Genomic DNA, 13,825 nt, shown 5'->3' on the forward strand with positions numbered 1-13,825 from the left:
TTTTACGCTTCATTTCCCACCATCATTGCTCTTTCACGAACTCCGTAGCTGATAGCTCCTCTCCATCGACTTGCACGACGTATATTTTAGAAGCCATCACAGCGGATGGGTAGCACGAGTTTGCGACGCCGCCACGTCATGCCTACCGTGCCCGTGTACTGGCTTGTCGGGAATGCGTAGTGGCACAAAAAATCTTGCCGCAGTAGCCGAATTACGGGCTCACCAGCCCAAAGCTGGTATTGGGAGAGTCCGCAAAACTTTCCCAGTCACTTGGAAATATTTCAACAGAATAGCAGGCAAGCCTTGCGTTGTAGAAGAATAAAAATTGCAGCGTGCAGGTTAACTGAAGTCGGCTGTAGGTTTCAATGTTTAATCGAAGTCTTCTGTCTCCCTAATGTCCCATTCCCTACGATTGACATATTGTATTTTAACAGGAAAACACCTGTCCATTACTTCATGCTTGGCGCCTCCCCAGACTTCTCTTCTGCGCAATGACGCGATGACCGCCAGCGTAAATGTCACCGTCAAATTAAGCGTTAGCGCCCGCTGCTTCACAACTATACATGGTTTTCTTTAGCGGAAGTTGGTGTTATAGTGCGACGTGAAACGATCAAGAATGGGTTGAATAATGATCAACAAGTTGTTCACGTACCACAATTAGTCGATAGAAACCCATTTTCAAACTGTGTAATACGACATTGCTTGACAAGCTTTTAGTAACTGGGTACCCTTACGTGTTTCTCTATTACCAGAGGTGCCGCCTCGCATGGTGTACGAGACGAAGCGCATGGTGACTCGAATCCGCCACACATTCGTGAAAGCCATTGAATCATCGACTTGGATCAGCCCCAACGTTCGACATTATGCCATCGAATTATTGTACGAAATAACGGCACACGCGGGAAGTCCTGGACGCCGACTAGATCCAGAGTTCATCGCAGATATTAAGTGTGAATACACTTTATAAGCGACCTCAAACCATCCACCGCCGTCGGCGGCGTCCGCAGTCTTCTCTATATCTTTAAAAGAAAGAGGACTTGGCGGGCCGCAGCGCGACACTCTACCGAATAAGCCACGAACGCGACGCTGATATCGGTGTCAGTAACGCGCCTTATATCTTTAACGCCGCTGCGCGCGTCCCCCTCCCCCTTCGCTTGCTCCTCCGCTCACCTCGCTCGCCGCAGCGGCGCGCGCACCCCTCTCTCTCGCGCGCCCGCCTTCTCTCTCAGTTTCCCGTTGAGAGCGGGTCGTGCGATGAATGTTCGGAGGCAACGCTACCATCAACAACGAATGCAGTACAACCGAATGCCAGCACTGCACCCGTCGTTGGAGGTGACGGTACCGCGGTGGTTTCACCGACGTTGGAAGACAAGGCGGCGCTGCGAAGGGCTCGTGAGACCGCACGTAAGCGGGCGAAGCGTGCAGCGAATGCCGAACTGCGTGCTCGCGAGGCCGAGTGCAAGTGGGCGAAGCGTGCAGTGGATGCCGAACTGCGTGTTCGCGAGGCCGAGGACTCCCCGATCTGAACCCGGTGGAAGAGCGCCTCATCTCGCCTCGACTCCCCTTCATGAGCATCAGGCGGCTCACGCGGGGCAACGGTCAGTACGGCATTAAGGGACAGATCGTGAACGTGCCCATCGACGTTCCGAGTGTGGTGGAGTGTCTTCCGCGGCTGGTTCCCGAGGACGTTGTGATAGACGTGCATGTGAAGCGGAGGCTGGTGAGTCCGGCTACGTACAGGCGCGGACTGGTGAAGCGCGGTAACATCTTGGCGTGGTTGAAGCACCTGGAGCATGCGCCGTTGTATGTCAGTTGGAACTGTACAGTCCGCTCCGTCTTGCCGGATCCGCTCACCGTACATTTCTCGGATCACAAAGCGCTGGTACTAACTGTGAGCTACAACGATAACACGAATAGGTGCTAATCTGCAGTGTAGTTTGTGTGTGTGTGTGGACGCGCTCGCGATGTGTGCATTCAATGCATCGTACGAAAATTGTGAAGTGTAAATAAATAATACTTCGTATATAATGTATCTGTGTACAAATGCTTCATGACAAACAACACTTAAATTCATTATTACACTTTAATCATCATCATCAGTAATAAAACTCCCAAGCATTTCCCCGAGGGTGAACATGGTCAAGTGCGAATGCACGGGTTGATGCTATGAGGTGGAGTAAAGTTAAAATCCGTTGGCATTTGCCAATGAGTTAACGTAAACTTCCCCGTGTGATCAAATTGCGATTCCTAGGAACCATTACACCATAAAGGCACCATGGTGGAATTAATAAATATAATAGTGCGAATTAATAAATACCCCTCATAGCATCACCCCGTGCATTCGCACTTAACCATGTTCTTCCTCGGAGAAATGCTTGGGAGTTTTTTACAGTCAGTGCTCACGACTCTCTTTATATGCCGTATCAAAAGTAGGCACAGAAAGTGTGTAATTTTTTTTTTACACAAGACGCCCAGCGCTGTGAATCAAGAACCAATGATAACTATAAGTAATCTTTTCCGAGCGTACACGTGCTGCCCACTAAGCTAAACTCCAACTCTGGAAGCAGGTTTAATGTACTAGTCCTGTTCAAAAATAAGTGTAATCTGTTAATATTCAAGTATCTGTGTGTCAAAACAAAGATTTACTTGCGCAGTGCCATCTCTTCATCCTTCTGTAAGTGCTAAAGTTATTGTTGTGGATCAGTAGTAGTCTGCTTGACAGGCAACGGAGGTGGAACTGTGTGCGAGAATTGGGTTGGGAAGGGCAAGCTGTAAACCGATTTCCGAAGGGAAAAGAGTCCTCCACTTCTCCAAATTATGAGGAGAGCATGCTTATTTTATGAACTTACAGTAAAAATGAAGGAAAGGTCATGAATTGGTGCCAATCAATGCTTTACAAACGGCCTGACAATTTGCATGACCAAGGGTGGACGGCTGGGCTAACTATCAAGACCAAGTAAGCTGTTCCACAAACAGACCAAAATTTGCAATTATGTTGACGACTAACACTAAGTAGTTTGTCGAATAGATTCCCTTTTGTTGTTGACCGCTCTACAAGTTATACAGTAACTCAAGAAGTTCGTAAATTGCAAAGTGTGTGCAATCTGGATATCGAGAATTCTTTACCGACCAACTTGAACGGAAGAAAATTACCAGGTGACGAACTATTTGCAGAGAAACTAATGAAACATATGCAGGGAAACGAGAATTGCTAAGAGTGTCGCTGTGCTTATTGAGGAAACTAATTGAGACTGTGCGAAACTAAACACTCTCCTATAAACTTTTATTAAGGAATACTTGATTGTCGGATACTAAGTGGTTCTCACTTTGCGTGTTTGTGTCGTTTGTCTCGTTTGGTTTCGCTACCAAGTTGCCGTAATGAATCCATGCCAACTAGCCAGTCTATCAACTCTTAGGCTCTTACATATATACACACTATAAAGCCGAGTCAGTCCTCGTGCATCAGTGGCTACAGTACTCGTCTGGTGACCCGAAGGTCGTGAGTGCGATCCCTGCCGCAGCACTCGCACTTCAATGCGACTTCCGATGCGAGAACGTTGTACAGTGCGACGTTAGTGCACGTTACAGATCACCAGATGGGAAAATTTCCCGAGCCATGTATTGCAGAATTTGTAATTTAATAGCTTATTGTGCGACGTAAAACCTGACCCAGTTATTTTATACGCCCTAAAGGTACATACTACGGACACCAAGTCCAAGCAGCATGGGTGCGAAGCTAAGTACAAGACACGGAGCCAGAAGTACGAAGAATAATAAATCCGTGTACGGCATTTATTCCCATGACTGCTGAAGTGCCCTGCTTGGCACCTCCCACAGACCCTAACACCAGAGTTCCCTCTAGTGTATATTTAGGAACCTCTATAGGTTGTAGTATAGATGTGGAGAGAGTAGCGCGTTCCTTTTAGAGAGCGGAAAAGAAGAGTCGCGCAAGCATATATTGTGAGTGCGGACGGTGGTTGATGTGTGAGATACACGAGAGAAAGAGATTTTCCGCATCTAAAACTGTTGGAAGCTGGAGGGTGAGCCCCCAGTAGAGAGCCAAACACGCCTCAGGTGCCCGCCATGCCTGGTCAAGGAGTGCCACATGGGCATTGTTTCACTCAAGGACGAGTATGGTTTCCCACTGCTCCGTCCTGATTGCTACATTAGAGTACAATGGCCCCTTCATGATTTACTCGCGGTCGTTTTGATAACTCCACATATTTCAAACTTGGTGTTACGTGACGTCAGTGGATGACGAAAATTATGACTGGTGCAAATATGATAATCCTGACACGCGTGTAATGTAAGAACATGACAACCTATCACGCTCATAGCATGCTCGCGACCGTTTTTCTAGCTTCACATATACCAAATTTAGTATCCCGTGAAGTAAATAGATGACGAAGGTAAACGACACATCCAAACATGATAATGATGACACAGAACTCATGTACAGCATCATTCACCTTTACCTCGTAACGTTGTACTGATTTTAAAGTGGCATATCAACATTTCTCATTCGTGCTTCGCATGTCATCAATTCCCGCTGTACGTGTGATCTGCCAATTTCATTTTTCACGCTGACGCGATGATTCTACCAAAAAAGACTATCACGAGAACGGCTGCCAGAACTACCAGTTTGTAGTCTGCTCATTCTCTCTATTGGGGTTCTCCTGACGTCAGCTTGGCTGTCTGACAGTTTATAGACATTCGGGTTTCATCTGCTGCACGCTCTCGCGATCTTAAGTGATCACAACTACTTTAGTTATGAAAAAGATGCCACCTCGCTGCATTTATGGTGTTTGCTGCACAGCTGAACGCATTTTCGGAATGACGAAGATGATTTCGTGAAAGATTGGCAGTGCATGTACTTACCAAACTCGAAGAAGTTGCTGAGAATAGCAAAATTCATGACATTCTTGACGTGCACGAGGCAAGCTTCATCGACCTTCCTTGCGCCGAGGAATATGTATGGGTCGGTGAATTCGGCCAGCTGCCTATAGATGCTCCAGGCGACCAGGTATTGCAGACCGGTTTTGCCAACATATTTGTCATCGAAGAGCTTCTTGATGATACTAGTACTGCGTAGGAAGTTATAAATGGGCTGGGGACCCGTATATATACCGTCGGTGTACTTGGTAAAGAGACTGGTCCATTCCTCTGTTAAGACATGAATCAATATGGTAAACAATGATATAGTCACATCAATACTTTATCGGTGGAACTAAAATGCTGTATATCTGTTATAACTTCACATACTAAACAATCATTTTGCTTAATATGATGAAGTTTTCACCGACAACATTATTGACTGCCTATTACTACAATGTAGTGAATTTCATCGCACAAAGAAAAAAACATCGTGCACGAAAAATGCCCGGTGAATGTGAACAATTGTATTACGAAAACCTAATTTTAGCTATCAAGAGTGATGGTGCCACGATGAAGAAAATGCGGCTCTTGCGCTGCAGAAAATTATTGTACTTTTTGTGAACTACTGTGGTAAAACATTGACCTGGAGACTCTGTCTCACCCGTATCTGTATTGGTTATTTGTGTGCAGGATCGATTCTCTGCTTGTTATCGGTGTGCGGTGGCGATTTAACGTACGCTGGAATCACCGGGATGGCGATAATGAACAGAAGAAGAGCGACTACGTGCGCGTTCGTGCGGTGGTCTCAAGGCAAGTTTTCGGGCGACGGGGTCGCACAGCTTACGGCAGAGAAGCGTTGGTGTTCGGGGTTCGGGCCTCGCCTCGATTGCTCGTCAACGACCCTGTGGTTTTTTCATGGCCTGGGTGTTGCCCCATCTGCTTCTGGGTTTGGTTTGGAGCGACGTCCCGCGCAGCGGGCCGGTGTTGCTGATGCGAAGCGAGGCTCTTTCCAAGGGGCTGTCCAGTATCTGCTCGCGCCGGCCGTTAAACAGCTATTCCCATCGTGGCACCAGGCGTGAGACTAGGCGGTGACTACCGAGCGGCGATGTCTCTGGCAGTTACTTGCTAGGCCGGGCAATGGACGCGGGAACCACGACGCGCACCACCTCCTGATGTCGAAAGAACCCCGGTCGACCGCGAATTTCCCGCTCTAAGGGTTAACATTAGGGTTAACGAACGTTAACACTAACCTAATCCCTCCCACATATGACCGAGAACGCGTATACTTATGAGTGAGTTTAGGTGGTGTGTATTCCCGTGTTCGTCTTCGTGTACATAAAAGTCTTGATTTGATCTATGCACTTTCATTTGAAAAACTGCGCGAATCCTGTCTGTGTTTCAGATTTGGGCGCACGTTAAAGAACCTCAGGTGGTCAAAATTTCCGGAGCCCTCCACTACGGCGTCTCTCATAATCATATGGTGGTTTTGGGACGTTAAACCCCACAAATCAATCAATCAATCCTGTCTGTGTTTTCATAAACCACCATAACAGATGCAATTTTCGGTGAGCATGCCACCGCATTAGAAATCTGGCATTTGTATTTGCCGCATAACGTGCTCAGTGCTTCATCCTTATTTTTTACCATCACTATTGAGATACCCAACGATATTGTCACATTTACAAATAACATTTCTTCTCCCCCACCACTATTATATAAGTGTTATGGGGAAATAAGTTATGACAGTGTATTATTACCACAAAAAATGTTTTTAGCGCCCTTTACTTGAGTAATTATTATTCGGTGCAGCCATTGCACTAGAGTGAAAGGCACGCTAGTAAAATGCGTCTGCGATAACACACCCCCTCGCCTGTTTAAGTGTTCCGCACTGGCTTATGCTCCGTGCTGTGCGTGAACTTGTGAGGTGCTTTTTTTTTTTCTTTTTGCTGGTCAACGTCTTCACTGCAGTATCCGATGGGCAGTGGAACGTGGACGATTACATTTAACGCCGAACGCTTGCGTCTGTACCTGCAAAAACTGTGTGCTGTACGAGGATTCAGCCACGACAAATGTATGCCTAGCGACCAATGTCTTCTAGATAAGCAACAAGGGCATTGGTGCGCAATAGAGTGCTCACTGGGTTTGCATGACTCAGTATTCGTGCTGCCCAGTTTCTTTACTTGACTCCCAGTGTCTGCTCTTATCGCGTTATTTGTGAGCTGATCGCCAAGATATCTATCACGCTACAAGTCGCATGCCTGCATTCGCTTACATGTAACGTTTAATTTATAGGAGCATAATGCAAAACAAAGCACATATATGGCCTTCAGACTTTTGTGCTTCTTACTATTGCGTGCAGTGTGATAAATTTGAGGACATATTGCGACCATTGAATAAGTCGAAGTGTCATAGAACTGAAGTACACAAGTGCTGTACTCGCTAAAAAAGTACGTATGTGAGACAGACATGCAGACAGAAAAAGTTTATTAGCAAATGTGTTTGACATCTCCGGGGTCCCTGGACCACCGCATGGTCGCAGATCACGTCAACACGCAATGGGCAAGGCGGATGGTACAAGTACACCGTTGATTGCTTTTATAAATCTGCGAAAATGCCATGAACGCTCAATGAAAAGTCCAAGACGTGGTGTCACTGTGAAACTGAAGCAAAATTAACGGTAGTAAACTTAACCATCACTATCGAGTTATCAGTAGATATTGGATTAGCTGAAGTTGACCTAAAGCGCACTCGTGTAGAACTCGCCGGCTGTCACCTCAGCTCGAACTCTTAACTAACCGGTGCCTACGACAAGTACTTTGAGATCGATTTTTGCGCTTGTGACAACCAACTGACGTCCCTTGTTTATCAACATTGCGTCACACCCGCTTTGGTTTTTTGTTCTACCGGAAATGTTCTCTCCTCAAAGAGATGGTACTAAGCCCAATGAGCTTGATCAGCTGCCATTTTCTGCTACGTATGGGCTTTTACTGAACCTTCGCTACCAGTTACATTTACCTTGGGCGCTTCACACCAGTTTAATACAAAATACGCATTAGGCTTTGAATTCCTTACAAAGGAGACTATAAGTAATCGAGACGAGGAATTTATTACTTATCCTAATGATCTCTTTCATTCATGTTGCTTTACAGTACGTTTATCTTCACAACAAAAAGCCGCCGAGAAGATTCTTATCCCCCAAACAGGGGAAGCCAGTTAACATCAACCACTTGAGATTCATCTCTAACTTCATGCGTGCTCAAACTTATAAAACAGGCCTGTTTAACCCGACTAACGGAATACGTTAATGACAAGCACATTCTCCCATGCACCACGTTAGGTTTTCGAAGGCACCTTCAAGTTAGCACACCATGCATGCTCCAATAGAAGCACCAAGTCAGAGATGCCACACACGATAGATAGATAGATAGATAGATAGATAGATAGATAGATAGATAGATAGATAGATAGATAGATAGATAGATATGTGGGATTTAACGTCCCGAAACCACCATATGATTATGAGAGACGCCGTAGTGGAGGGCTCCGGAAGTTCCGAACACCTGGGGTTCTTTAACGTGCACCCAAATCTGAGCACACGGGCCTACAACATTTCCGCCTCCATCGGAAATGCAGCTGCCGCAGCCGGGATTCCAGCAGAGAGATGCCACACACCCAGCCGAACCTATAGTAGGTTCAGATCTACAGGAAGCGTTGGATAACGTTGCACGTAGTACAATACTCTAACGAGTTTGTGACGTAAATCTGGGATTGATATTTGGGAATTAACATCCAAAAAACAGCGTATGATTATGAGAGACGCCGTAGTGGAGGGCTCCGGAAATTTCGACCACCTGGGGTTTTTTAACGTGCACCCAAATCTGAGTACACGGGCCTACAACACTTTGACCTCCATCAGAAATGCAGCCGCCGCAGCCGTGATTCAATTGCGCGCGTAAATCTGGGAACGGAAACGCATAGGTGCATTTGCAACTTTCCCACGAAACGACAAGATTTATTCGAAGTGGCCTATCTAACATAACCTACGATACCCCCATGAATCGCGGGAACACCGCAGAGCTCCGTGATAATTCCTATGCTATAACTTCGATCTTCTTGGTTTTTCCTCCAAGGTGTTCGTGAAATCACACAGGTTTTTGTTAAGAATTGTGTATAAATATCTGTCTCATTTGAATTCCCTGAGTTAAAATTGAACGGTTGTTGTTTAAAAAGACTAGGTATCTCTACACATTTCTTGTTTTGTGTCTGAAAAAAAAATACTACACATGCAGTTATACTGTAAATTATGTCTTACAAAGAGGTCTCGAAGCATCAATATTTCTAATGATGTTTTATGAACTGTTATGAAAAGTGTGAAGCTGTCGCTTCTTCTTTCATCTTCAGTGTTTTAACACATGTACAGGCAGGTGCACTGTTAAAAGAAGCACTTGCGTGCATGGTATGTTTGGACTTCACTCTAAGCGAAAATACAGCAGCTTAGATTTGCGTAAAGCTAGCGCTGATTGAGAGTTCTGACTTCCTTTGACAGACTATTGTCATGCATGAACACTGTTTGCTCTTGCACTTGCTGTTAGAGGGCCGGTAATATCAATGGTGCTCATTGCAGTGTTCCCCTTAAAAGTGGACCGTACTGTACATCGAATAACTCACGTACGTCGAATAACGTCGTACGTGAATAACTCACGGCCCTCAGTCCCCAGCAGCTGCGAAGCAACTGACCACGGCGGCGGTCAGATCTGCAACGCAGCAGAGGGTGCTAAGAATCTCTGGATCCGGACAGGCCGCCATCGGAACCTGAACTTGGCAACGTTTAATGCTAGAACCTTATCTAGTGAGGGAAGTCTAGCTGTACTATTCGAGGAGCAATAGGGTGTTAAATGGGATATAATAGGGCTCAGTGAGGTTAGGAGGACAGATGAGGCCTATACGGGGCTACAGAATGGGCACGTCCTTTGCTACAGGGGCTTGGCAGACAGAAGAGAACTAGGAGTGGGGTTCCTAATTCACAGAAACATAGCTGGCAACATAGAGGAATACTATAGCAATAATGAAATGGTGGTAGATATCGTAATTAAGCTGAATAAAAGATGAAGGTAATAAAAGGAATAAAGATGAAGGAATAAAAGATGAAGGTTCAAAAGATGAAGGTAGTACAGGCTTTCGGGCCTACATCCAGCCATGATGACGCTTCAGTTGAAAGCTTCTATAAAGACGTGGAATCGGCAATGAATAAGGAAAAAAACACAGTATACTATAGTGATGGGCGACTTTAATGCAAAGGTAGGGAAGAAGCATGCTGGAGACCAGGCAGTAGGAGATTATGGCATCGGTACTAGAAACGCCAGAGGAGAGCTACTAGTAGAATTCGCAGAACGCAATAATTTACGGATTTTGAATACCTTCTACCGAAAACGAGAAAACCGCAAGTGGACATGGAGGAGCCCTAATGGCGAAAATAAGAACGAAATAGACTTTATAATGAGTGCACACCCTAGAATCGTGCAGGATGTGGAAGTGATTGGCAAGGTACGATGCAGTGACCATAGAATTGTACGGTCTCGAATTCGCCTAGACCTGAAGAAGGAACGACAGAAACTGATACGCAAGAAGCCAATCAATCAGCTAGCACTGAGAGGGAAAGTACAGGAATTCAGAGTGTCGCTGCAGAACAGGTACTCGGCTCTTAGTGAGGAAACCAACCTTAGCGTAGATACAATGAATGATAATCTTACGAGTATCGTTACGGCGTGTGCAGTGGAAGTTGGAGGCAGGGTAGTTAGACAGGACACTGGCAAGCTTTCTCAGGAAACGAAGAACCTAATTAAGAAGCGTCGAACCATGAAAGTGTCAAGTACAACAGACAAAATAGAACTGGCAGAGCTTTCGAAGTTGATTAATAGACGTAAGGTATGCGATGTAAGAAGGTATAACATGGAGAGAATTGAACACGCTCTGAAAAACGGAGGAAGTGTCAAAGCATTGAAGAGGAAACTTGGGATAGGCAAAAGTCGGATGTATGCACTAAGGGACAAAGAAGGCAAAATAACTACCAATATTGATAGGATAGTTAAAATAGCGGAGGAGTTTTACAGAGATCTGTACAGTAGCCGAGACAACCACGACCTTAATACTATAAGAACTAGCAGTAACCCAGATTACACCCCACCAGTAATGATAGAAGAAGTCAGAAAAGCTTTGGAGAGCATGCAAAGGGGCAAAGCTGCTGGTGAGGATCAGGTAACATCAGATCTGCTGAAAGATGGAGGACAGATTGTGTTAGAAAAACTAGCCACCCTGTTTACGAGGTGTCTCCTGACGGGAAGAGTACCAGAGTCTTGGAAGAACGCTATTATCATCTTAATACATAAGAAAGGAGATGACAAGGACTTGAAGAATTACAGGCCGATCAGCTTGCTCTCTGTAGTATACAAGCTATTTACAAAGGTAATTACTAACAGAGTAAAGAAAACATTAGAATTCAATCAACCAAAGGAACAAGCAGGATTTCGAACAGGCTACTCAACAATTGACCACATTCATACTATCAATCAGGTAATAGAGAAATGCTCAGAGTATAACCAACCCCTATACATAGCCTTCATAGATTACGAGAAGGCGTTTGATTCAGTAGAAATATCAGCCGTCATGCAAACACTGCGGAATCAGGGCGTAGATGAAGTATAAATAAACATTCTGGAAGAAATCTACAGGGGATCAACTGCTACCATAGTGCTTCATAAAGAAAGCAACAGAATACCAATCAAGAAGTGTGTAAGGCAGGGGGACACAATTTTCCCAATGCTATTTACCGCGTGCTTACAGGAGGTTTTCAGAAGCCTAGAATGGGAACAGTTAGGGATAAGAGTCAATGAAGAATACCTTAGTAACCTGCGCTTCGCCGATGACATTGCATTGCTGAGTAACTCGGGGGACGAATTGCAACTGATGATTACGGAGTTAGACAAGGAGAGCAGAAAGGTGGGTCTTATAATTAATCTGCAGAAAACGAAAGTAATGTACAACAACCTCGGCAAGGAGCAGCGCTTCGAGATAGGTAATAGTGCACTTGAAGTTGTAAAAGACTATGTCTACTTAGGGCAGGTAATAACCGCAGAGCCGAACCACGAAATTGAAGTAACTAGAAGAATAAGAATGGGGTGGAGCACATTCGGCAAGCACTCTCAAATTATGACAGGTAGATTGCCACTATCCCTTAAGAGGAAGGTATATAACAGCTGTATTTTGCCGGTACTTAGCTACGGAGCAGAAACCTGGAGACTCACAAAGAGGGTTCTGCTTAAATTGAGGACGACGCAGCGAGCAATGGAAAGAAAAATGGTAGGTGTAACCTTAAGAGACAAGAAGAGAGCAGAGTGGATTAGGGAACAAACGGGGGTTAAGGATACCATAGCTGAAATCAAGAAGAAGAAATGGACATGGGCAGGGCATGTAGCGCGTAGACAGGATAACCGCTGGTCATTAAGGGTAACTGACTAGATTCCCAGAGAAGGGAAGTGGGTTAGGGGGAGACAGAAGGTTAGGTGGGCAGATGAGATTAAGAAGTTTGCGGGTATAAATTGGCAGCAGCAAGCACAGGACCGGGTTAACTGGCGGAACATGGGAGAGGCCTTTGTCCTGCAGTGGACGTAGTCAGGTTGATGATGATGATGATGATGTACTGTACATCGCTTCGCTTCGTGTGCCTCATTGACTGGAACGGGTAGCCGCACCTTGCCATGCATTATTTGCCTATTCGCCTACACTGTGCCTTGCATGTCGGTGTGTACGGTTTGATTTATGATTGCATTAAAAAAGTTTTTTTTGGTAGAGAGAGAGAGAGTGACAAAGAAAAAAATATCAGAAAGGTAGGGAGGTTAGACTAAGGCCAGTTTGCTACTCTACACGGGGGAGAGGAGAATGAGGGAAAAAGAGATTGAGAGAGGTGATACACATTGCACATAACATACACACACACCACACACACAGTTGCTTCGGTAGAAGCTTACAAAGTTTCCATGACAGCCGGGCTTCATCGCAGCATCTATGCCAATATTGCCCTCGAGACAGGTTACGGCAGCGACGACTCTAAGGAAGAACAACTAAAGGAAGCGGTTGACGTGTGGGAACAATGATTACGTGGAAGAGTACTTTCTTGTTCGACAGAAAAGGCCAAACTCTTTCTTTACAACTTTACACTCAAAGGCAGACACCAAAAAAAATGATGTTCAACATGCTTCTATCGAGACATTACCCTGACGACGGCTGACGGGTGTATTATACCAACCGTAGATAAAATACGGGGTTTAGAACTTCTTATTGAAAGCAAAAGTACAAGTAGTGGCACAAAGCGCAAATTGGAAGCCAAGATTGCGTAGACGATGTGACTCAATAATATATTCACTAACATCAGGCAACGAAGGAATTGAGTATTCTTTAGCTTATCCACTCCTTTCTGCCAAGTCATTTTACCTATGTCGTTACCCACCACCGATGGTCCGCGGCAGAAGAAAAACTACTGAACAAACCAATTAGAAGAGTTTATAAACCAGCGCTAGTCCTTCGGCCCAATAAAAGCATAGAACTCATTGAACTAAGCCTTCAGGACATGCTTGACGAAATAATTGAAGCGTCATAGCAATACTAAAGTTGCGAAATTCTCGGAATTCTCGGCATTTGTTATCACTCTCAACTTGGTATAATTATGACAAACCACGTGAAATCCGCGGTAAGCTCTTCATACTACTAGGGCCAAGCAACATGTATCGTGAGAGCAGTGAAGGCAGAAGAATTAGTAGAGCCAGAGCTTTGCTCCAATTTTTAGGATGGTATGAGGAGGCGGTCTTCGATCAGCGCTTCGATCAACATATATCTCGTACAAACGGTGGATGAGGTCGTATTCGCGCTGGCCATTGCTCACACCAATGCACGAGAT

At 45.2% G+C, this 13,825-nt stretch overlaps 1 protein-coding gene across 1 annotated transcript in view; it reads right to left on the bottom strand.

Moving 5' to 3' along the window:
* LOC142802642 (uncharacterized) overlaps positions 1 to 13,825 on the bottom strand; it is a 78,089-nt gene that overhangs the window by 35,218 nt on the left and 29,046 nt on the right. Inside the window, exon 6 of the mRNA XM_075887627.1 lies at positions 4,879 to 5,163. Within this exon, the coding sequence (XP_075743742.1) occupies positions 4,879 to 5,163 (285 nt within the window). The remainder of the gene's footprint in view (positions 1 to 4,878; positions 5,164 to 13,825) is intronic.

Source organism: Rhipicephalus microplus, chromosome 3 (genome assembly GCF_043290135.1).
Source record: "Rhipicephalus microplus isolate Deutch F79 chromosome 3, USDA_Rmic, whole genome shotgun sequence".
Taxonomy (NCBI): Eukaryota; Metazoa; Arthropoda; class Arachnida; order Ixodida; family Ixodidae; genus Rhipicephalus; species Rhipicephalus microplus.